Below are 26,230 nucleotides of genomic sequence, written 5' to 3' on the forward strand. Positions count from 1 at the left end.
CTCTGCTCCTATCTTGATCAACTCTTTTTCTTCTTTGTTACTTTTTAGCAGAATAAGAGTGTCATTGTCCCTCAGGCTCTGCAGTTTTATAGTAGAGTTTATACTTTTAGGCTATACTAGGATATGGTTTATACTTCATACTGTATAATTTTAAAGTATAGTGGTTTTAATATTCCCCAGTTCAAATAATTGCTAAGTTCTATCTCTTTCTCTGATCTTTTTTTCTCCATTTCTGTTTTTCCTAGCAGTTCCTTATCCCTTTTGTTTGTTTGTTTTTTGTTTTGTTTCATTTTTCTTTCTTAAAACAAGGTCTTGCTATGCAATTCAGGCAGGCTGGCAATCCCCCTGCCTCTGCCTCAGGACTGTGCTGTCTCTTTTCTCTTTCATCCCCATTCTTTCTCATACATGACAAACATTGAAAAAAGTTTTGATTAACCTTGAGAAATTTGGCCTTGCATTGTTCTAGCCTCTTCTTTACTACAATGTATTTCTTGAAAAAATAGTCTTTAATTGGAGTTGGGATTTTTTTTCATTTCTACTAATTTCTCAGTCCATTGTCCTTGTCCCTTTAACTATCACCCTGAGAACTCCGGTGGTCTTTTCTGACATCTTCTCTTCTATTGTGGGTGCCCTGGAGGTGTTATGTTCTTTCGCATAGTATGTTTTCCTTTTGTAGCTGTATTAAGTCTTATTACTCCTAGGACAAGTTCTTTTTAGATGACTCCTAAGTTGATGTTTGAGTCCAGGTGTCCTGACCCACTAGATACATTTCTGAGCATTTCAAACTCATAATGCTGAACACTAAGAAGAGCTGTAATATAATTGCCATAGAAAGGTGTAAGCATGTTAAGCAAAAGAGACAATGTGTGTTCCATCAAGCAGAGAGGATGGCGAGATTATATTCCCATTTTCTTGTTCTTGAAGTTCTGATTTAGTCCTTGAAGCACCTATGTGTAGAATTGTCATAGGAAACAAAGGTTGAAACCATAGAGAAGTGAGAATCCTCTTTAAAAGGCAAAGGACGGTAGCAATGAGATGGGCCAGGCTCTTCTGCATTGACCTGGGACCAGACAGCGATGCTTGAACAAAGGTGGTATTGTTGTCAGGCAGCCTAGAGTTCTTTGCTCAGTTCAGATGAAAATCATGATGTTAGTAAGGCACAGTGCAATGGCTGGTGCCTGGTACTGCGTAGTGGCAATGGCTGAGTGTTTATGCATGCCTGCTGTGTCCACACTACTCGGGATATTAAAAAATCTCAAATAGATTTACAGGACTTTTTGAGTGCACACTACTCAAGCAGGTTTGCACAAACACCGAAGTGAGTTGATTTTCACAGAAGCACAGGAGGGATTGCCGGAGAAGTGGTTGGGAATACTGCTTATGTAGAAGCTGCAGGCCTAGTTCAGTGAGGGTGAGGACTGAAAGCGTGCTATGAGTACAGGTATGTGCATAACAGGCACAGGTCTGCCCTTCCTGATGTTAGCCACTGCAGAGCACCCTCTCCAAAATGCAGCAGGAAATGCAACAGTGTCCTCTGAAGAGGCTGAGTGGAGGAGGGCGCTCTGGCTGTCTGGCTGCACTCAGGTTGGAGTGGAGGTTGGGTGTTTGCTAGGCAGCCAGGGAAGAAACTGCTAGACATCCAAAAAGAACGCATCCGGATAGATGGTGTGTGTGTGGGGGGTGGCGAACCCTGAAGCAAACTGTCCTGGCCCATTGGGGTGCAAAGAGTGAGGGCTGCTTTGCTGGGCAGACACCACACATCCCCTTCAGCCAGCACAGGGGCAGGGAGAGTCAGGCCTTCTCTTGTCTCAGTAGCAGTCACTCTGGGTTATTTTCTTTATCGAACAGATCCTGCCTGGAGTTTTAAAGTGTTCAGTTTTACACCAGCTTGTAATAACTTTGAAGTAACACTGACAGTATAGATGTCTTCAATGATGTTTAAACAAAATTGTTCATTAGTTTAAATTTTATGGGAGTGCAAACTGTGTATAGACTGAAATATGTACATGCTTCTCAACGTTTTTATACTTAGTGAAAAATGGTGTTTGGAAGCTACAATACAGTATAAAACTACTTACAAAATACTGATACTGGCATTTAAAATTGATACAAGCGAGAAAACCTGTCTATCATTTGTTTCATGTCCATGGCATAGTTTTCACCTCAATCTGAATCTTTGTAAGAAAATCAATAATGCTGTCTATTGGGTCATTTTTTCCAATACATCTAACCTCTTCAGTGAACTGTAGCTGCAAAAGATTGTGCTGATGTTAATGTCCTGAAGTGAGATTAGAACACATTTTTGCTGATTTTAAAACAGAGAAATCCATTATTTATTATGACCTCAAAACTTTACATGTATCCTTCTAAAAGCATCCCTAGGCATAAATCTAAAAAATAAAATGACACAGGATTAATTACCTTTTAAAAGTATAGCTTGATAGAAGAACAATTGTGCAACGTAAGTGTTTACATGTTGAAGTTAATATACAAAAATATTACAAGGAATGATAGAGTTTTTGTTGACTTATGGAAGAATTTTACCTTTTGAGCTCCTTAAAATAGGAGCTCTTTCTGCCCAGAGCTTCTTCTTTTATGTCTAGGTTGCTCAGGTCAAAGAGCTCATAGCATGGTCTACAACAGTGCTGTGTTGGTGTGAGGTGGAACCGTTGCCCTCAAAGGAAGGACAGGGGAAATTTACCTTTCCATGTTTATTTGCATGGTGTTTTCAAATCAGTCTTCTGTGATAGCCTGATGTACTTAGCCTTATTCCCAAGGATAGAAGTTACCAGTATTTAGAATATTTCAAAGCTGAAACACTCAATCCATTCTACCCAATCATGCTGGCATTCAGACAGGTAAGATTGTGAAAATTTCTCCCCAAGAAGTAGCCATGCTTGTCACAGTCTACAAAACTCTGTACAGCAGAAGAACCTTAAGGTGTAATTATTTAAGAAAGCTCAAAATAAGAAATTCTTGTGGGGAAGTTTTGTTAAGCAAGAGAATGAGCTACCAGAACACTGATCATTACGGAAGACATTCAAGCAGGGATGGATGTTCATTTTTCAGGGTTGTCCCAGACCAGGGGTGAGAAAGCTGATGATATTGTCCCTGAGTTTCTCTCAAACTCTCCTATTACACAAGAACTACTATGGGCTTAGAGGCATTAACTTTTGATTAACCTGTAATTTAAGTAAGTCTGCTGATTTAGAAGCATAGTCTGATACAAGAATTTCAGGCGCATGTAATTATTTGAGAAAGTGATCTCACTAAAAACAGAGCAAAGCAGATTAGGACTGGGAAGAATTAAATGAGAATGTGGTCAGCTGAGCTGTCGTGTGACTGATTCCCTGTGGAGCTCTGGAGTGTAACCTGTGCCACCCAGTTGCTCTTACCTCAAGATGGAGCAGTAGTTTATGCTTCTGTTAGTGTTGGTTGGTAACTGGCTGTTACAGGCGTAACATTCCAGTTAAGGCAGCTTCTATGTGGCTAAAGCCAATTCTTCAAAGAAGGAACCAGTTCGTACTGATAGCAGCTGATATTCAGAGCCCTTGGGGTTGGTACACTGGCTGTACACACATGCCAGCCCCCCCAAAAATAAAAAGATTCTGTATATTCAAAACAGAAAATAGGAAGAGTGAGCCTTCTATAGAAAAGAACAGTACTTGCATGGTAGCAATCCATGAAGCTCACCTAGATCCTTGAGATCATATCATGTAGCACAGGATGGATACTCCTAATGCAACCTCACAACCTTCAGGGCGTCAAGCTCTTCCAGGAATGGATGATAATACTCATCTGGAGTGAAAAGGGTAAAACTCGTTTACAGGCAGTTGTGAGACTGGCTGTTCTTAGGTTATAATTTCATTCTTCACTTGCTAGCCTTTAGTTACTTAGAAACAAATTGCGTATTTGTGAAAGTGTTGGACAGGGCCATCAGGTAGAAGTATAAAAAGCTGTGTGCTGCAAAAGTGATTACTTTTTGGACATTTAAGGCATTTCAGAGAGTCTCTCATTTTGCGACAGGATAGTAATGTGTCTCACTTTAATCTCTGAAAAGTTGACAGGAAAGGACTTAGTGGTTTGTTTCTGTTAAACAGATGGGAAGTGGGCAGGCCCAACAAGGTAACACATTGCATCATTCTCCTTGTGACTTTCATAATTGCTAGCCCTCCGCCATGACTGCTGTTCCAGTACCAGTGCCTTAAGTTTCACCCTCCACTGGTTACCGTCCAACTATTTTACAGAAATGTTTGGTATAATCCTTACAGAGCTCATCAAGATTAAAAAGCTGCTTTTGATATATTGGTGTTCTCTAAAAGATATCTAATGCTTCTTCTTTGGTACCAGAATGCGACCTTTGACTGGACATATGTGTCAAAGAAGGAGTGTTTGAAATATGGAGGGACGCTCATGGGGAACAACTGCGATTTCGTTCCTGACATCACACTCATGTCTTGCATTCTTTTCTTGGGCACCTACGCCTCCTCCATGGCTCTGAAAAAATTCAAAACTAGTCGCTATTTTCCAACCACAGTAAGTACCCGATCTTGAAACATTTGTCCTTAGCTTTATATGGTGCTAACAGTAAAATGGTATCACACGGGGAAAAGGCATCATGATCTGTCCAGTATAGATCTGTGCATGTAAAAAATGGCGTTCCAGTCTTTGTTCACATGGATACCTATTTAACATGATTGTATCCAACTTTCAAAACTCCTGAAATTTGCTTACATAATTCTGTCATAAATTTGACTATCATAATTCTGAATTACTGAAAAGAAAAAGTGAGATGGAATCTATCTAAACCTGCACAAGTGAAGAAAAGCGCCTTTTAAATCCATAATGCTTAAGTACATTAGCAACAATACTTTTCATATGAATGGGGATCTTTGGAATTTCTGTTTCTTGGTCATCTGTGCATTTCAGCACCTGGATTAAGGGTGTAGGAGTACACGTGTATTCTTGTCACACTACCCTGGCTGTCACCTGCACCATCTTTCCGTCCACAGTGATGAATGCTGCAGTATTGTCATGCACACAGGCTGCCTTTGAGGAGCTCAGACTTAAAACTGTTTCTTAAAGACCATGATTTAGTTAATGGCATCTTGTTTATGTACTTGGAGAATGAAACTAAGCTAATCCTGTACTGTACATTTCAGTTCTTAGTGGCTAGGATGTCAGCATTTCTTAGGTAATCTGGATTGCGCTTGATTTAGATCAGTGACCTGTTCTATATACTTGGTGTCTTATGAAATCTCTACTCCATGTTTCGTGGAGGAGAAAACCTTGGGAAGTTGAGATGCACTTGATAACTCTTTTTCTCAATTGTTGGGAAATGAAACAAAATTAATATACTCTATGTAGGAAATTTTGGACTCTTTGATTCTTATAAAATTGAAAATAAAAGGAAGGGTTGATGGTGAACTATCTGGATGAACTCGATGGCCCAATGGATAAAAATACTTCACAAAAGGAAATGTAATGCCTGAAATCCCAGCACTCTGAGAAGCTGAAGCCTTGGGGGGTCAGGAGTTCAAGTCCAGCCTGGGCAATTTAGCAATTGAGCAAGACTTTGTACCCAAATAAAAAGGGGTGGTAATGTAGCTCAGTGCAGAGATCCTGGGTTCAGTCCCCCAGTACCACCCCACAAATACACATGCACGCACACGCACGCACATACATATAGTCATAGAGTTGAGGCTTTACTTAGAACCAGTACTTTGCCAGTGGCCAGTGTGTTCACAGTGCTGTGCTAGTTAAGTCTCCCCCACTGCACACTTGCACGCGAAGTGCCTGTTCATTTGTGGTTGCAATCCCAGTTCACCCAGTGGGAAACGTGCTCACTCAGTCCACTTCTTCAGCTGGGTGAGTTAGCCCTCACCCCCTTCATGATGCTGGAGATTGAAGGTGGGGCCTTGTGTGTTTCCATAGAAGCTAGGCAAGTGCTCTGCCACTGAACTGCAGCCCCAGTCTTGGATGAGTTTTGTAAAAAACAAATTCCTAGTAAGAGGTTTTGGGGAACAACTTCTACTCTGTCGAGGCCTTTCCTTTATGATCATTAGTTCATTGGATGCCATCCCTTTGTTTTGTTGCATTTTAAACCTACATTTTACAAATCATTACCACTGTCAATTTCTAATATTTAAACACAGCAGATAGAGAAATGAAAATATGTAATGCACTTGTGATTGTCAAGTAAATTGTGATTGTGATTGTCAAGTAAACTAGTTTTAACCTCAAGCAAGATCAACTTCTTTCTGCTTTTAAGTTTAACTGACAAATAAGAATTATAAATATTTATGGAATGTGATTAAATATTTTGGTATATGTGTACAATGTGGAATAATTAAATCAAGCTAAATAATATCCATAATCTGACATCACTGAGAACAAATAAAATCTACTCTTTAGAAAAAAAAATTTTTTTGAGACAGGGTCTCACTATGTAGTTGAGACTGACCTCGAACTCACTATGTAGCCCAGGATGGTTTGAAACTCACAGAGATCCTCCTGCCTCAGCCTCTCGAATGCTGGATTACAGGCATGCAGTACCATGCCTGGCTATGAAATTTTAAAATATATAACATGTATTTTTGAGTTCCAGGTCAGTCTCAACTACGTAGTGAGACCCTGTCTCAAAAAACAAAAAACAAACAAACAGAAAAATCAAGTAACAAATGCTGGTGAGTCTGTGGGAGGTGAAAGAACCTTTCTATATTGTTGATTGGATTGTAAACTAATAAAATCAGTATGGAAATTCTTTAAAAATTTAGAGATAGAAATTCCATTTGACCCAACTATTTCACCTCTAGGTATCCTCCCAAAAGAGTTAAAGGCATCGTATTACAGTGACCCATGCACACCCATGTTTGTAGCAGCAGAATTCATAATAGCTACATCTTGGAAGCAGCCTGTGTGTCCATCAACAGATGTATGGAAAAAGGAAATGTGGTGTTTACACACAGTGGAGCACTACCCTGCCGTAAAGAAAGATACACCTAAGTCCTATGTAGGAAAATGGATGTATATTGAGATCATAATGTTAAGTGAAGGGCTAAGGATATAGTTCAGTGGCACAGCGCCTGCCTGGCAAACACAAGGTCCTGAGTTCGATCCCCAGTATCAAAAAACAAAAGAAGGTCATGTTAAGTGGCATAAACCAGACACAGAAGCTTAAATATCACATGGTTTTTCTTATATGAGGAACCCAAAGTATAAATAGAGAGAAAAATAAAAGATAGGCAATAGGAAGTAAGGAGATAGAACTTTCTCAAATGGGAAAGAGATGGAAATAGAGGAAGGGAGGAGGGAAAGGGGATGAAAAAGGAATTGGGACATATCGTATACATTTACCAACTCTGCACAAGGATGCAAGCATTATATACAGCAAACATACTAATAAAAGTAATTTAAAAATAATAATAAAAGAAAATATACAACATGTTATTAACTATAGTCACCACACTCTGCATCGGTTCTTAAAAATATTCTTCTTGTCTAACAGAAACGATACTGTTCAGCCAGCATCCTTTGCTTGTTTTGCTGCCCTTGCTTACAGTCTCTTTTTCTATGAGTTCAACTTTTTCAACTTTTTTTGCAAGTGTACATGTAAGTGAGATCTGGTAGTACTGGTCCTTCTATTCCTGGCTTATTTCACGTAGTATAATGAATGCTCCAGGTTTCTCCATGTTGTCTCAAATGACAACATACACTTCTTTTTAAAGGCAGAAAACTTGTTTTTCTCTCTGTGTGTGTGTGTGTGTGTGTGTGTGTGTATTTTCAGTAGCCATTCATCCACTGATGACCATTGGTTGATTTATATCTTGACTATTGTGAATAATGTTGCAATGAACTGGTGGTATAGATAGACTTCAACATGTTTATTTCCTTTCCTTTGGTTATGTACTAACAGGATTGCTTATTTGAAAATAACAGTAATTTGTACATAGACCTATGAATGAAGCTATTCTCATGTTCATCTAGCAGTTTTATAGTTTTGGGTTTTACATCTAAGTATTTAATGCATTTTGAGCTGGTTTCGTGTGTGGTGTGAGAGGAGAGTCTAATTCATTCTTGGACATGTGGATATCCAGTTTTCCCAGTACTGTGTATTGAAGTGGATTTTTCCCCTATTGTGTGTTCCTGGCACCACTGTGGATAAATCAATTAACCTTTAATGCATAGGTCATTTCTGTGCTCTGTTCTGTTCCACTGGTCTGTCATTTTATGCCATTAGCATGCTATTTTGTTTACTGAAGAAATAGAGGATATTTTGAAATCAGGTGCCATGGTGGCACCAGGGAAGTCCATGGATTCCAGCCTGGAGTCTGAGGCCCTGAGCATCCCCCTGGTGCAGGTCCAGTGTTCCTGTCTGAGGCAAAGACTGAGACTGAATTCCTTACCCTTCCCCCCAGTGCAGGGTCTCTGTATCCAGGATTTCTGCCTGAGTTGGAAAAGGGATGATACACAATTTTCTTTCTATTCCCTTCAGTGTGTCTTTCTTATTTCTGGGCTGCATCCACCTGGTTTTCTTAGCTCTTGTGAAGGTATTTGCATGAGTAGCTGGCTGTTGAATTAAATGTTTCTGTGGGTAGATGTGTTTTGGGATTTCACCATCTTGCTGACATTACCTCTCAGGCAAATAGAGATAATTTCCACTAGTTCTGTAGACATCATCCTTTTTATTCCAGCAATAATGCCCCAGTGGAAGATAGCTCTTAGACTTAAAAAAATTCCCTCCTTGTAAAAGCTGAAGTGGCCGGGCTGGTGGCTCTTGCCTGTAATCCCAGCACTTGGGAGGCTGAGGCAGGAGTATCGCTGTAAGTTTGAGAACAGCCTGGGCTTCATAGTGAGTTCAGGTCAGTTTCAACTACAAAGTGAGACCCTATTTCAAAAAGATAAAATAAAATTTTAAAAAAAAGCTGAAATGGGTACCTTTTTAGCCACCGACAAGTGGTTCTGAGAAAGTCACAAGAATGTGAAAATAGAAATTTGCATTAATTCTAGTTTAATTCCTATTAAGGTTCTTGCTGAGAATTGTGTGTACCAAATGACAACATACACAGAGAAAAAAGTATGTGTGATCTCTGAGGATGGGTATAAACATGTAAGCTTCAAATCTGCTGTCTCCTAGTCTATCTTCACTTCACACTCATAGCTACATGTGTGATAATACACACATAAATATATATACATTCATAAAGGAGTAAGAACAAATTTTCTCCCATTTGCTAAAAAAAATTAATATAAGCTGTCATTTACAAGGATATTTACTGTGGGTAGGAGCAGGTAAGTGTATAGATTCTTACATATTTTATTTTTAAGGCATATGCTTAAATTATTGATGTGCAAATAAGTAAGGCTAACTGATTATTTTCAGCTTCTTGTTTAGACCAGTAATTCACATGACCTCTAAAGATTCAGAATGCTAGTACTGAAGGGCTGTGCTTCGTCATGCAAATTGTTCTGTTCCCTTTTATCTTGTACAGTCTTTTCTCTTTTACGCTCCCATGTCTATGTTTTGTAACTTGGTAGTTAAGATTGTACAGTGCTTGGAAATTTTTGCGCTTCTGTTTTGTTCCTTATGCCAGCCAGCAGGTGCTCGAGATGTGTTGACCAGTGGGAACCAGTAAAGGAGAGATGCATGTGCTGCACTTTGTGGGAACCTAGAAATGTGTAGTCTGGTGCCAGCACTGCCATTAACTATCGAAAAACACTACATGGCTGCAGACTTTAGTTATCTCACCTATAAGGGAAGTGCTCAGCCTTATGATAATTAACCCTCCTTTCAGCTCTGCTGTTTTTGTATTGCTAAAGAGAGTTTTCTGGATCCACCTTTGAAATGAAATAAATTCCTTATATTACACTAGTGTTTATTGTAATGAAGAAGTCTTAAAAATTTCCAAAGATTAACGATCAAAAAGAAGATTAGCACTCTCCGTCTCTAGGCCAGGCCTGCTTTTGCAGCTGCTGCCGATCTCTCACTGTAGCTCAATCAAGATTCTAATCCCGCAAATTCAGAGCATGGTTTACTCTCTCCTCATGATGAAAGTTACTCATCTCCCTGTATTCTTTGCTTCAATTAATAACATCACTATACTCATCACAATCCAAGATCAGAATCTTAAAATCATATTTATTGTCTGGGTCCCAACTAGGGGCAAATTGGGATAATTTGAGGAGTTTGATGAAGGTATTGTTTACAAAGATGAAGGTGGGGAAACCTCAGAAGGGGTACAGTACCCTAGTGCTCGTAACAGTGGTGCTGTTTTACCTGGGGTTCCAAGCACATGGAAAGGCAGCAGTGGATGAAAGCCAGAAGAGTAAGAGGTAGGGCTGTCTCAAGAAAGTGTAGACCTCGGAGGAAGGGATTAAGCCAAAAAGGCCATCTCACATGGTCCAGTTGGGCAATCAGTACTCTGAGTTGACTCTGTTCTTGTTCTGCCACTGATGTTTTATGGGGAAGCCAGAATGTTAGGGAACCCACTGTAAAGTACATTATCCTGAGTCAGAGAGCTCAATACAAATGAACGTATGTAGTGTATGCCTTACTCCAAGTTTTTCTTTTTCATATTAAACTTGTCACAGTCCCCTTGGTTATTCTGCTATGGCCCTTTTTCTTTTTGTGGTACAGGGAATTGAACTCAGCACCTTGCACTTGCAAGGCAGGCACAGTGCCACTGAGCTAGATCCCAGGTCCAAAAATAACTTGTGGCCCTTTTTCTTTACACTTAACTTGTATTTCCCTCAAGTCTGGCTTTTGTTACCTTTGCGTAGAGGAAGGTCTGTGACTCACTCTCCTTCCGTCCTCATGGAGCCACTATCAGTGTGACTCCTGCAGATGAATCAGATCACCTTTGCGAACCTGACAGGTACTCAGCTGGTGTAGCTGGCTCTTACACAGAGAGCGCTAATACTCAGTGGAACGTGGGTAGAATATCAGTACCCCACTGACTTGTTCATGTTCCCCATTCTTTTAGATGGGTGCATTTGTCTGCTATCCCATGCTGTGACTATCTTGTCACATTAGCCTCAAGCCTTTAGTCAGTCTTTTAGTGTCAGACTTCCAGTAGGAACATCACAGCATAATCCGATCTTCCATGGCAGGTGGCTCAGAGCATTGACGTGAAATGTTCTTCCAGAGCCCTATGCCAGTGAGCAGTCATAAGCATTGAAAAGAGATGATATCCCTGCATGCGAGGTAGCAAAATAAAGTCAGGAACTGGCGGTAGAGATCAGGTAGCTGTGCGACCCTATGGGGCAGGCCAAAGTGTGGGTACTTACTTTGGTATGGCCACATTAGGTTTGGCTGGGTAATGTATCTAATAGGTATGCACAAAAATGCCTCCCTTAAGGAACTTCTTAGTTCCTCACTGCCCTACCCCTGCTCCGAGAATACATTTCAATTTTGAATCTCACACAAATTAGTGTACTTATAGGATTATTTTAAGAGATACTTTTCAGTTGTTATTTTCACTTAAATAAACAAAAAATCACTAAATTCCAGGTAACATGAATAGCTCTGACACCTTTTTTCTATATTTAGAGTATGCAGAATATTCCTTAAAAACTACTATTCTGAATCTCATAATTAGCATGTTCATTCAATGAACAAAAGTTGTTGTTATTCAAGTGCCTGCTAGATGCTATAAACAAGTAATTCACAGACCAGGCACATAGCGAATACTATGTAGTTGTTGTTGAATAAATTAGACCTTCGTGTCTTCAAATGGGAATGAGAGGACTCACTTTGATTCTTCTAATCTATTCATGCTTAATGTCTCTTGGGGAATCATACTTTGGGGCCTTTCTGTGGTTTACATTGACAGTGGTTTTTGTTTTTTAGGACAGGGTCTCATGATGTAGTTGATGAGACTGACCTTGAACTCACTATGTTGCTAGGCTGGTCTCGAACTCAGTGATCCTCCCGCCTCAGCCTCCTGAGTGCTGGGATTACAGGCGTGCGCCACCACGCCTGGCTTTGGCAGTGATTTTTAAGGAACTAGATTTATAAGTGAAAAAGAGTAGGGTTTCAGGAATTTTAATGAAAATATAATGAGCATTTTACTTGTGATGAATTTTGATTTTAATCCATGTAAAACTCAGAAAAAAACTTAGAATCCCCTAATTATATTTTTAGAACCTTTACACTTGGTTGACATTTTGGCCTGGGACTGTTTTATTAAAGTTGATGTGTTCAGTTTATAAACTGAATCAGGTGACATTTACCTTCTGTTTTCTTTTTCTGTCAGAAACTTTCTTGATAAATGGTAAGGTTGTCAGACTAAAACAAATATTATATTAAAAGTAAGTAATAAATAATGGGCATGCATTGTGTGTCCCATTCTACTTTTGTAATACAGGTGACGTTTGGTATAAAATATCAGGCCACATCATGCCATTGAAACTTCATTTAAAAAAGTGACTTTGCTGTCACTGAAAAGAGTCAATTTTTAAAATTCTTGTTGTATTGAGCCAAGGAAGGTGTTTAAAAAGTCAAATTTGCTTTTAACCGAAAATTAATTTTCGTATTTATTTCATAAAAATAGCAAAGGGATATGTAATTATAAATATAATTTCATCTGTAAAACATTTAATGATTACAGATATTTCAGTTCTCATTGATAGATGATGAAGAACCAAAGCTATCCTGAATTGACCCCAAATAAAAATAAGATTGGGAACAGTGATTGGCTAGAACACTGAGAGACTTCTAAAGCTGGCGTGCAGAAGATCTATCCTTAGGAGTCACTTTGACCACGGTGCCCTGTTGGTTCAGAGAATTTCCAGCTTACTTGTCTCTCATTGAGAAATTAACTGTACTAATGCCCACTCACCAGTGCAAAATGGCCTTTTATCGCCTGGGCCTCCTATCACTGTCTAGGTCGTCTGATTTATACAGATGACTCATGTCTTAGTTACTGTCTTGTACCTGATGCAACTGAAAGGATCAAAGCTTTTGGTTTGTAGTTTGTAGAGATTTTAGTCCGTAGCTGCTGGCAGCTCTGGGGTGGGGGTGGGGTTGGACAGGATGCAGAGAGAGAGATCAAGGGAGGAAGAGGGAGATAGACCTTTCCAGGCCATGGCCGCAGTGACAACCGGTTCCCACCAGGCTTCACCTCCCACATCACATTTAACTATAACTCATCAGTGGTCTCGTCTGCTCCTAAGTATCATGCTCGCATCATCTGCCCACCTCTCCAAAGCCCATCCGTGAGCTCAGGACATTCTGGGGATATCTCTAGATATAAACCACAACAACTTGCTAATAATTTTTTAACTTTTATTTGTGCATCATAATATGAATTATAGAACTATCTTCTTTTTTTCATTGTTTATTGGTACATTTTAGGTATACAATATAGTTACATTCGTTATTGGGAACTTGTAACTTTGTAGGATGTATCTTGGTTCTTATTTTTCTCCATTCCCCTGCCCTCGCTTCACTTCCCCTACCCCTCCCTATGTAAAAAGACTTTGTTGCCATTTTCCCTTTCCTCATATTTTTTCTTTCCCTTCATTCTTTCCCCCTGCCCTTCCCACTTCCCCTACTCCTTTAGACATTTTCTTCCTATTTCACATTATCAGTTATACAATTTGGATCTTATTTACACTTTTAGCTTTTCACACCAGAGAAACTATACAGTATTTACAATGTGTGTCTTATTTATTTCATTTAAGAGTATGGTCTCAATATATGTCCATTTTCTTATGAATGACTCTAGTTTCTCATTCTTTATGGCTGAAGTAGTATTCCATTTTATAGAAAAACTACATCTTCTTTATCCAGTCTCCAACTGATGGGCAATTGGGCTGTTTCCAAGTTTTAGCTATTACACACTGTGCCACCATAAACATGGGTGTGCATATATCACTGTGGTATGATTCTTTTAGTTCTTTTGAAAAGATATGGCAAAGGGATGGCTGGGTCAAGTGGGACCTCTAATCCTAGTTTATGAGTTCAGGACCATGGTAGAAGCCACAAATGCCCACCATAGGAAAGAAATGGAAACCACGAAATAGATTCAAACAAATATCCAGGAGATTAAAAACTCTTTTGAAAGTATACACAACAAACTGACACAGTCTGAAGGTAGACTGGTGCAACCACTGTGGAGATCAGTATGGAGAACCATCATCTTTTTAGGAACTAAAACCCTTTATTATGATATTTTGATTGCTTCTAAGGAGAGCCTAGGACAAAGCCAAGGATTTTTAATAATTCGGTTTTCATCAACGAATTTTATTGTTAGGATTTTGACCATCACTATCTAATGTCACCTCTGAGTTTTGCTCATCTTCACCCTTCTTGACTGCTTCTGAGAACAGGAACCTGGTATCCCACAGGTGTTCTTATCGAAACATAAACCTACTTTTCTGCCTTTGTCCACAGGGTTTCCACTCAGCTCCTGGAGCTACAGAACAAGACAGTTTCCCTTTCCTGGGACAGGCTTCACATGTTAAAAGACAGATTCTCCCTGCGGTAGTTTGAGGCCTACCATGACTGTCCTTGTGGTGTGTTTTCTAGGCCCCACTCCCCCGCTTACCCTTCTTTAGATGAGTGCCACATTTTGGACTTAAGAGCATGACTAGAACTGGGCATGGAATTTCCCATGTGATTTGATCTTGTCTCCTGGTACACACTCATCAGGTCCTTGTCCACTGCCCGCTTTGTGGCAGGATGGGAGGTCTGCAGTGATTGCCAAAGCCTCAGCATTCACCTCAACACCCCACCCCAGCCCTCCCTAGGTCTGCTGCTCTCCTGGTAGACTTCGGGCACACCACAGCCACACCCAGGTCAATTGTCTAGTCTAGCCCACTTTCTTTCTTTTTCAGCGCTCCCTAATGTGAAGTTTATGGCCTTAAAATCCTAGAATCTCAACCAGACTCGGCTTTTATTGAATTCTGCATATAGCAGGGATTGTTCCTATTATTATAAGTAAGGTTGATGCTTCTTTCTTTTACAGGGTTTTATAGCATTGGCTACTAAGAGGATCAAATTTCAAAATTATCCGGGTATTTGTTCCTCTTTGTGATTTCCAAAAGGCACATATTGGTCTGGTGTGCTTTTTGTTCATGTAGAATAAATGGTTTTTTACACTTTTGTGTAGCATTTTCCAGGCACCACCATCATTAGAAGAAGCGACATCCTGGACTGATATTTCTTGGAAGCACAAGGGTACCCCCTGTAGTCCTGGTTCCATTACAGCTCCATCCGTTGAGCTCCATGCAGCAGGCACATGGATGGCCCTGTCCACTCTGTGATTTAGGAACAGCTGTGGTCTTTGCAAAGTGAAAACCAAATGTCCTGTGGGGCCCCGGAGCAACCAAATCTATTTTCTCCCCCTGTAAATTAAGTAGCTTCTCACTTTAGTTTCTCTATGATTATTATTCTCTCAATAATTAACGTGGTATCATCCTTCATAAAGAGTATGATTTATTAGGTTGTTTTTACTAAAGAATAATAGAACAGTGTATTTCTAAATTGCTTTTACCGTTCACTTAATTTCGTCTTTGTTTTGGTCATTAAAATATTTAAGCTGGTTACTTCTTATGATATTAATTGAGATATTGTCTAATCAGTTCTGCAGAGGACAGAAATATTTTCTCCTCTTCATGTTTCTAGTTAAAAAATAGTAAGCAAAATAAAAGAGCTAGGAACTGGTCTGATACAAATGGACCCTTATAGTCTACTGAAACATACTTTTCTTTTGCCTCTTTCATAAATTGTAGTCAGAATTATCCTATGTTAGAGCATATCCATATAGTAAAAAATGTGCCAGGTTGGCAAGCCCTTGATATCTATGAATAATCATAATTTTTACTCTCTTAGATTAGAAAAATTTATTTTCCCAATATATTAAAATTTAACCTGGAGAGACTTAGCATTTAATATGGATGGACCAAGGGCTAAAGGTGCAGAGAAAGTGGGAAGGATAGGGGAAAGGTAATAAGGGAAAAGAAAAAATATGAGAAAATGAAAAAATGGAAATGAAGTGTTTGTAAATGGGGAGGGGAGGAGGGAGCGAAGGGAGGGCATGGACAAGGGGAAAAAATGAGAACCAAAACCTGTCATATAAAGGTACAAAACCCCAATAATGAATGTAGCTGTACTCTATACCTAAAATGTACCAATAAACTCAATTAAAAAAATAATAATGGATGGACCGTTAAGTGATGATGTTTGTCCAAAATAAACAGGAGTCCTGAGAACCCACAAGACTGGGCATTAAACCTTGTGGGAACAGATTTTCTCAGGAAAACTCTGGTGCTTCTACTTTTAATCATTACCAATGATTACTAGGAGAGAATGAGTTTCTTCCTTGATTTCTGTATTAATGGATTTAGCTACATAAAAGTAACTGATGAAAGAGATCAACTTCGAAGAAAGGAAGGGAGGCAAACGAGGAAAGGCAATCACATACTTTTCTTCTTCTAAATGGGTCTAGAAATGTGAGAATGGCCTGGAGAAAGCAATTCTTATCTCCTTAAAACTTGACTCAAAGCTCCTGTGCAAAGATTTCAGAATGCATTTGGTGGGCTGTCTATATTCAGCGCTTGACATCTCTAGGGCGCTTTGTCTTTTACTGTGTCAGTTTTGCCTGATGCAAATTAAAATTTAATTTTAGTTCAGAGTAAAACCTAGATAGCCTGCTGAACTAGCACCCTACCTGCCTTCTCTAATTGGAGAATTTAGAGTTAAATACAAAAATGGCCTGGGAAGAAATAGATTTCCCTGACCAGATGTTTAAACTGGATCCAATGTCATAGAAGTGGGTGTCTTAATAATACACTCTCTCCAGGACTGACTTCTTCTGTAACTAAACTGTATTATACCTGTCAGGGGAAGGATGAGGAAGTAAAATAGAAGTATTTTATACACAATCTGTCACCCTGTCATTTTTAATGAGATTAGCAACAGTATTAACAGGGTGGTTTTCCCCCCATAAATGTTACAAATGATAATCCTGTCATAGATTAGCATTTGTCTTTTTAGCTACCTATATTATAGTAGTGCCACACATAGGAAGACTGTTATTACCTAGGAATTCTATACATATATGTGTATATATGTATATAATACATATCATGTGTGCATATATATTGATTTGTGTTAGTTACTAGTTTCTTATGGCCGCTTTATCAAATTAATATAAGCTTAATGACTTAAAACAGCAAAAGTATAGATTTGAGAGGTTGTAACTGGATATCAAAACTGAGATATGAAAGTAAGATGTCTGAAACAGGTCTTACTGGGTCAAGGTCAAGGTGAGGTCGGGCTGTGACTTGGGAGTGTCTGGCTTCTCTGAATTGCCTGCATTACTTGGCACATAGCCTCTTCCTTCAACCATAAAGCCAGCAGTGAGGTCACGTTTTCCCCTACTTCATTACTGTGACACTCATCCCCTTACCTCCCATGTTCATTTACAGGGACCCTTGTTATGACAGTGGGCCTACCTGGATAACTTAGTATCGAGATCAGCTGCTTCGCAAATTTACTTCTGTCTTTAACCTCATTCTCTCTCCATGCAGCATTACATATTCACAGCTTCTGGGAATGAAGATGTGGACATTGCAGGGGAATATGATACTTTATTCCTCCTACCATTTTGTCGGGCCTAAATTTTAGCATGGTTACTCTGGTGTTACACTAACAGAGTACTAAAAGGGGTCAACTATATAATCATATATAAAGCTAATGCAGTGAACCATAAAAAATGAACTGAAGTAATAATAGCAAGGGAGGCAGTGAGATGCCAGATTAATTTTCAAGATAATTTGCAAGCTTTTTAGATGTAAGATCTGAGTGAAAGAGAAGAGTCCAGTGAGCTTTAGTTTTTGCTTGAACAGTTGGGAGAATTAAGATTGAGAAAAACACTGAAAAAGCAAGGATAGGGTATCAGTGGTGGTGTTGGCCTGGCTGAGGAAGGGGAGCTGGGAGGAGAGCAAGAACTTAATTTTTGACATAATCTTGAAATGTCTATAAGAAATCCAAGTAGAGGTGTCAGAGAGTTAGATAGACAATTCTAGAATTTAGAAGAGTGGTCTTTCTTGGAGATATAAAATTCTTATTCTTCAGCTTGTCAATGGTAGTTTAAAACACAAGACCAAAGGGGCTCACGTAATGGAGAAAAGAGAATAGGCTCTAATCATGTGACTTTGGAGTAGTTGAACCAAGCAAAGAAGACAGAGAAGCCAGTGATTAGAATGAAAAACATGTCTACTAGATCTAATTTCTGAAATATTTTCAGAATGTCAGTATTATTGGACCAGATGATGACAGCTGGTATTTTCTAGTCAATTGCTTTTGAAAAACTATACTGGCTGTTTGAACTCTTATCATATAGATTGCCTGCTGTCGGAGTCCATTCTGTATCCCTTAGAAGTTCTTTTAGGATTCTCTCTATCCATGTAACATTTGGTCTAAGAAGTTTAATGAGATACTATTGAGAAACACATTAATGTCATTTTTAGAGGGTGATCTAGTTACATGGGATCTGTATGAAATATTAGAATTCAGAATGGAGCAAGAAATTTAGTTACTTCCTTAAGCTGCAGAAATTAATTTTAGGATTTTTATACTTTTTAAATCATCCCCAGTGGTGACTGCTTTCCCTTGGATTATGGATTTAACTTACAACAACATTCATTTGTGTGTTGTTGGGTACCATGAAAACTGGTAAGTTGAGATAGCATTCTAGAAGGTAATTTAGCACATGTACCTAAATAGCCTTAGGTTTTTACATACACATTGACAAAATAATTCTGCTGATGGGAATTTATTATAAGGAAACAGTCTTAGGTATGTGCAGAGATTTCTTTATGGAATTATTTATTTTAGTGAAAAAACAATCTAAACATGCAGTGTTATAAAAACAGGTTTGGGAATATCTATTCAATATAATACTACAGCCATTAATACTCATTGTTATAGAAAATGTCAAGTGAGATAGAAAAAAGGAAAAAGGATCTACAATTATATGTGGAAACTATGTGAACACTGTATGTGAACAGGTATATATATATATAATAGATGAATATATCGGTAAATGTTAAAGTTTATTCCTTGGTAGTTTTTCCAAAATTTTTTCACTAAACATTGTAAAATGAACATATTCTAAATTTGAAACAAAAAAAAACAGTTTAAAGAAGATAAAATTTTAGATCCTTCAGACATATGTCTGATGGTGAAGTTGCTACCCAGTCTTTGTTCAGTAATAAAATTATAAAAGGAATTTTAAAGTTATTTGGAACCTTAACAACATCTCCAAAATAAATGAATTGCTTCCCAAAGAGAGTAGCTGGAAAGGCAACAATTACTTGGATTTGGAAGTTCCGGAATTGGATGCATTTTACATGGAGGCATAATTGACATAGTGAAATATGTAGATTATAAGTATACAAGTTTTGACAAAGGTACACATTTGTGTAATATGCAAATCAAAATACAGTTGGTATGTTGGTATAAAAAAGACTTCTCTCTAGGCATTATCATACCTTTAATAATTTCTTAATGCAAGTTAGAGGGTTTTTTCTGTTTGTTCACACTTGGATCACGTGCCTTGATCCCTGTCTCATGGAATGTACAGGGCCAGGTGAGAAGCTCCACCACTGGGCCTTCAGTGATGGCGTCCGATTTGTCCTGCTGGTTTTGCAGGGTGTTCAACTTGTGGGAAGCAGGAAACTTCTTGCACTTCCCAGGTGGCTGGTGGGGATTCTCATCAAGCAGATCTGTCTTCCAGCAGAGCCAGAGGTGTCTTATGGGAATTTTTGTGAAGGAATTGCAGATTGGATTCATTTGCTACCCTCTATGTTCCCATTTCCCATTGTTTATTTAAAAATAAAATAAAAAGGAAAAAGAGAAAGTCTGTCTTTCTGATACCCCTCTCCTTTGAATAACATAGCATATTTCAATAGTCAAATTAGATTTGCTGGTGAGCATTGGGAGAGCAATAAATTAAAACTACTTCTTTTTGCCTTTGCAATGAACTCTGGCCCTTTTAATTTATGACCTCTTGGACCAGAAGGATGGTTGAAATATCCTAACATATTTCTGAAACTACTTCACATCGCCAGCCTTTGCCTGGTCATCCTGAACTGCTAGTGTCAACATTCATTGAACTAAATTTAAGAAATAAGAGTTTCTTCCAGTATTGAGTCCCCAGGAAACATCCTTTTTCTCCTGTAATTCCAGATGCTTCCAAACAGAATTAACGGAGTAGCCATCTTATATTATTGTTGGGCTTTTGATTGTTTCTTGCAGTTGAAGGACTGTCTGACAGCAGGTCATGTAGCTACTCCAGTGGGTCTCCACAGGCAACAGGTCTTCTAGAGCAAAAAGCAGAAGTAGTTAACTTACCTAGGAATTACATTCAGCACGTTCATGGCTTATCTTATTTAGTTGTTATAAGAAACCAATAAAGTTGTAAGTGACTCTTCTGCAGATGTAATTAAAGCTCATAAAGGATAAGTATTTGTAGACTGCAAATAATGGTGCTAGAATTCCAATGCAGGTATGCTGACCACACTAACTGCTTCTAACTCCTGTACTGTGTTTTCCTCCTAAACTGATCCCTGCCATCTATCTCTTCTGGAAATCATTGTGTGTAATTAATTTTAACTTACTTTTGAAAGGTGCCATAGCTGGCCTTCTGTCCCTTGATGTATACTTCTCAAGAAAGCTAATCCTAATAGAATCTGGCCCTCTGAGATGGAGGAGAACTCCTAATTCCTGACTCCTGATCCCTGGTAACAGGCAAGAATGAAGGATCTCTTCTTTAGCATACCCACACTGCCAAGCAATCTCCATTCCATGTTTCTGTTGAATATATGGGGACAGTGGATTCACTTCTCTTCCAGAAGCCCCTCTTTCCTGAGACCTGTATGACTCCATCAGCCTGTCATTGACATCTCTTCCTTCACCTAGCAGCATTAGAAAACCAATTTACTCCCTGAAATAACTCCACAACCTCTGAATCAACCATGATTTTACTTAGGAGCAGGCTTCTGCTCTGAGCTTCTGAAGATACATGGATCTTGTCTGTTTTATTTACTGTGATGTTCTTAGAACAAGGGAAAATATTAAGAACTGAGTAAATTCTTGCTTAATGATCAAGTTGCACTGTCCTTTATGCCTGCCTGGTGGGATCCTCAGGTATCTGTGCCCCGGTGATGTGCTCGGGCCTCAGTAGAGCCACTGGAGACTACAGCAGCGTTCAAGCCGCCCAATAGTCCTGTGCTCCCTTAGTGAGCTGTAGGTAGCCATTCTACTCCACTTGATGGGAAAGAACACAGTTTAATCCTGTATTCCATGAGAGCTTCGAGCAGGTGTTTAGAAATTTGGAGGATGACTCAATAATGATGACCACACGTAAGTGGCAGACAGCAAAGCCCCACACGCAGGAGACTTTAAGCACTAGCTTGGAGTGAAGAAAAGTTTTTTTTTGTACATAGCTAGTGCAACCCTCATATTTCTGCCTTTCATCTCTTGATCTTGGTTTTTGCCTTGATCAATGCACTGGAACTGGTAGATTTGTGGCATTTTCATGTTAATTCATGGGATATTGTGTTGTTTATTTTTCATAATAGTACCTCCCAAATAAACAGAATTCAGTTCTCTGTGCAGTATGGATATAGATTTCACTCGTACCCATGTGTCCTTTGTGGTGGGCCCAGGACCATCACTTTTATATACCATTTTGAGTGTGTATTCTCTTTGCTCTCCATGACCCACACACACTCCCTCCTGTTCGGTAGGATCATGCTACATCTGGCCAGGTGATAAAGTAATGCTAATGCAATTTATTAAAATCTGTTTGAGACCTTTTCAGTTTGTTGATGAAACTGTTATTGTAGATTGTTTTCAAGTACAGGGTTCTTGATTCAGTTGAAACATAGGCAGTACACGTATCTGGTGATAAATGGTCTCTTGTTTCTTTTTCATTTTTTCCAGGCAAGAAAACTGATCAGTGATTTTGCCATTATTTTGTCCATTCTCATATTTTGTGTAATAGATGCCCTGGTAGGGGTAGACACTCCAAAACTAATCGTGCCGAGTGAGTTCAAGGTAAGCAAATGTTTATCTTTCAGTGTTCCTTGAACTCTTTGGCCTTCTTTCCTTTCTCCTGTTCTAGTTTATTGTGTGTATTTAATCTAATTTCTTCACTAAGATTAAGTGCAAAGACTAGGATCAAATGCCTAGCTCATATTAATTTTTATTTTAAAATGACATAACATTACAAATTCTTCCTTTTACTCTTGAATGCTGTTTTTAAATGTCACCTTGACCTACATAATTATTCTAGGAAGAATACAACATAACATCTCATTTTTATTTCATAAAATTGAGGTTGAAGCTCATAAAAATTAAGTAAATTGCCCAAGATTAGTGAACTACTGGTGTCAGGGATTAAAGTTCCAATCTCAATCTCTGGACTTCTGATCCAGTGTTCCTTATACACAAATAAACTGCCTGTAAGATACATTCACATCCCATGTAGATTTAACTGTTCCAAAGAAGGTATAACAGTTATTTTAAGAATCTATTGTTATATTCAGGTATAATGGATAAAATCTACATTTCATTTATTTTGAAATTATCAATCTTCCATTACAAGTCTTTCACCTGTTTTCTAAACAATTCTTATTCTCTCCACAGTCAAGATCATACACATGCTAAAAAATATGAAGCACACTGTAGCTTTAGTATAATAACTCCTCAATGGGGAAGGGATGTACATCTCACAGCAAATCGTATCTTTGCCATTGTCTCTGCTATCCTATTTATTAGCAAGTTGTCATGCAATCAGTCATTAATTCATTGAAGCCAAAATTTATAAAATAGTTAATTTCAACGAAACTCTGTACTGGGGGCTTGAAATGCACTAATGAACAAAACAAAGTACTTTTCCTTACGTACCCACCATACAGTAAAGGAAATAAAAGGTGAAATGACTCAGTGATGGAGTTATGAGGAAGGGAGGTAGACAGTGGAAATACTGTCAAAAAAGCAGTCAGACTTTCTCCATGGAAAATCTGGAGAAAAAAATTTGTAAATAAAATTCTATTTTAATTTCTGTATTTACATTGTTTAAAATAAGGAAATACATAGGGAGTTTTTTTTCCTGTAATAGATATATATGATCTTCTGACAGAAGAGGGACTATTTTTGAGGATTTGATCAGTTCTGGATAATTTTTCATACCTAAAGTAAAAAATCAAAATGTTTAAATTAGTTGTTATAACATATAAAAATATTTATAATTCTTTATATGTTATTTTATGAAGCTATCATAATTTGACAGCAGCATGAACAACTTTAATATAATTGCTAAATTCAGAAACAGAATTCATGATGGGCTTTATAATTTCTTGCTATATCTTTATTGAATAGTATACTTGGGATTTTCTTCTAGATACCCCTTAAATTTACATCACTTTATTCTCCTTTTTTTTTTTCGTACCAAGGATCAGTGTTGCGGACCTTGTATTTGCAAGGCAGGAGGTGGATCTACTGAGCTAAATCCCAAGCCCTAAGTCACTTTCTTCTATCCTGAGTCCTTATCTTAAATTATGCCCAAAATACAAAATGGTGTCCCCAGCTGTCTCAGCGTTACATATTTTTTTCTTTATTTCCTTTAAACATTACCTCAAAAATAACTTCTTGGGAAGATTTTTGGTGAATAATCTTTCTACAGCCTATAACTGTTTCTGTTTTCTAACATGTCTCTCTGTGTATCCTTCACTGATTTTTCACCAAGTAGCACATATTAACTTGATTTTGTTCTGAACATCTTTCTGCTTTAAGCCAACAAGTCCAAATCGAGGCTGGTTTGTCCCCCCATTTGGAGGAAACCCCTGGTGGGTGTACTTGGCTGCTGCTATTCCTGCATTGTTGGTCACCATTCTGATTTTCATGGACCAGCAAATCACTGCTGTAATTGTAAACAGGAAAGAACATAAGCTCAAGGTAAGTGTCTATAAGAACAGCTGTTGTTGTTTGGTACTTGAAAACACTGGTTCAAAACCGAGAGACTTGTATTGGAAGTTATATGATACTTCATGTTCCACAGGACTTGGTAGAGTTGATGACTGCCTTAGGTTGACATAGGTCCTCAATGTACTATCTTAGGAATAACACAATGATACCAAAGAAATGCTCCAAGTCATGTTTCCCATCACTATCAAGGAAGATAGTGTAGCACTTAATTGTGGTCACCCCACTCCTGGTTTTATTATGCCAATTGTCCTTAATGAAGACAGTGACACCGAAAGATTTCAGTGAGGCAGAGTGAGTACCTGCTCTCCATTCAGTTAACTCGAGTTTATTTGTTTTTTGTTTTTTTTTTAAAGTTTTAGGAGCCAGGGATATAGCTCAGGGGCAGAGTGCTTGCTGTGCTTGCACCAGACTCTGGGTTTAATCTTTAGCATCCCTATAAGTATGTACATATTTATGGAGTTCAGCTTGAAAACTAGCAATGTGAAAGAGTCAAATCAGGGTAATTAGCATTTCTATCTCTTCAAACTTTTATAATTTCTGTGTTTGGGGAAATTGAGGATTTATTTTTAAAGCATATTCAGGTAGTTCATGCATATAAACTATTGGTAAGTTTATATATATTTTTGTCCTCAAATATTTATCTTAGGATGGTACTGTCCACAAAGTAGCTGAAAATACTTTATTTTGTACATTTTAGGTTTTTAAAAAATTAGTTATGCATTTAAAGAAAATGTGTTAGTGGTCTGGGCTATCTTTCAAGAGGGCTGCCTAAAATGTTCCTCTACCTTTAGTGATTTTTTTTAAGTCACAAAGCATTTCAGAAATACCACTTGGAAAAGTGAAATATGAATAATAACTCTAATAAGTACTGTAAGTGCATGGGTGCCTACTATGAGTCAGGCCATGTTTATATTATATATTAGCTCATTAACTTCATATAACTACTGTATAAAGGAATCCTGAAAATGCATTAGACTCAGTTACCCAGAAGGAAGAGAGAAAATTAGGGTACAGTTCAGCAAAAGTTTAGCAGAAGGAAAAATCCAGGAAATATGAAGAATGATTTGACTATAGAAATCCATTGCATGGAGGAATAAGAGAGACAAGAGGATTCAGGTAAACAGTCCATTTAGAACCATGGCTCATGGTGAAAAAGGTGTACAGTAGGACTGGGAAAAAGATCAAAAGTTTTGCTCAAAGAAGAGATGTTTAGATTTTGAAAGTTTGGAGGGAGAGAAAGCTGAGAGTAATGAAGTGGTCCAAAGTATGTGACTAATTTCCAAAACGTCAAAGATGACTTTCAGGGCTGGAGGTTTGGCTCAGTGGTTCTGCTGCCTGCCTCGCAAGCACAATGACCCGAGTTCGATCCCTGGTGCCAAAAAAAAAAAAAAAAAAAAAAAAAAAAGGTGACTTTTGTCTGATCTTTGGGGGCTGAAGTACAGGGTGTATCTCATCTGTGTCCATGTTGGAATTGTTGGGGGATGACACAGGACCTGGTGAAGTGGAAGATATGAAAGAATGTAAGTTATAAAGTGTGCACCTGTCCTGGGGACCAGATTCAGAATAACTTGAATTTCAAAAGAAGGCAGTTTGTGGAATCATGAAAATAAATTACATATAATCTCACCTAATGTGGGAAGTTAGAGAAAGAAACTTTCACTTAAGATCAAACATTTTGTTGGACTTGATAATACGTGCTTGTAATCCCAACACTCTGAAAAGCTGAGGCAGGAGCATCTCAATTTTGAGTCTAGCCTGGGCAAATCAGCAGTTTAGGGATAATGTATCTCGAGAAAAACATGGTCAGTACTTTTAAAATCGCCTACCATTTGTCATTTCCTTTGCTCATTCTTTTTCTTGTGTTTCAAATATTTCTGTTTGGAATAAGTATTTCCCATACACCATATTTCCTTACCAGAATTTAAATAGTTTCTCCTATGAATGGTCTTGGTGATCAACTCACTCATTTGTGTTTGTTTGTGGTTTTGTCTTACCCTTATTTTTGAAAGGTCCTTTCTCTGGATATACAATTTGAAACATATTTTCTTTTAGCACTTAAAAGCTATTTTTCCATTATTTCTGATTTCCATAAAATTAAAATATTGGTATAATTTTCATTTTTATGCATCTCTTTTCCTTTTGTGTCTGCTTTGGAGTTTCACTTCAATCTGTATAGGCACAGATTTCAAATACTGGATTTTTTTTTTTTTTTTTTTTTTTTTTTTTTTT

General features: G+C 38.2%; 1 protein-coding gene across 4 annotated transcripts in view; it reads left to right on the forward strand.

Annotated features, from left to right (window-relative positions):
- The window catches only part of Slc4a4 (solute carrier family 4 member 4), a 300,898-nt gene that overhangs the window by 234,427 nt on the left and 40,241 nt on the right, over positions 1–26,230 (forward strand). For all 4 annotated transcript variants that reach the window (XM_010606103.3, XM_010606104.3, XM_033758911.1 and 1 more), the window contains 3 exons: positions 4,351–4,536; positions 21,956–22,069; positions 23,810–23,971. In XM_010606103.3, coding sequence (XP_010604405.1) covers positions 4,351–4,536; positions 21,956–22,069; positions 23,810–23,971 — 462 coding nt within the window. The remainder of the gene's footprint in view (positions 1–4,350; positions 4,537–21,955; positions 22,070–23,809; positions 23,972–26,230) is intronic.

Source organism: Fukomys damarensis, unplaced genomic scaffold, assembly GCF_012274545.1.
Source record: "Fukomys damarensis isolate Sample0158 unplaced genomic scaffold, DMR_v1.0_HiC HiC_scaffold_35, whole genome shotgun sequence".
Taxonomy (NCBI): Eukaryota; Metazoa; Chordata; class Mammalia; order Rodentia; family Bathyergidae; genus Fukomys; species Fukomys damarensis.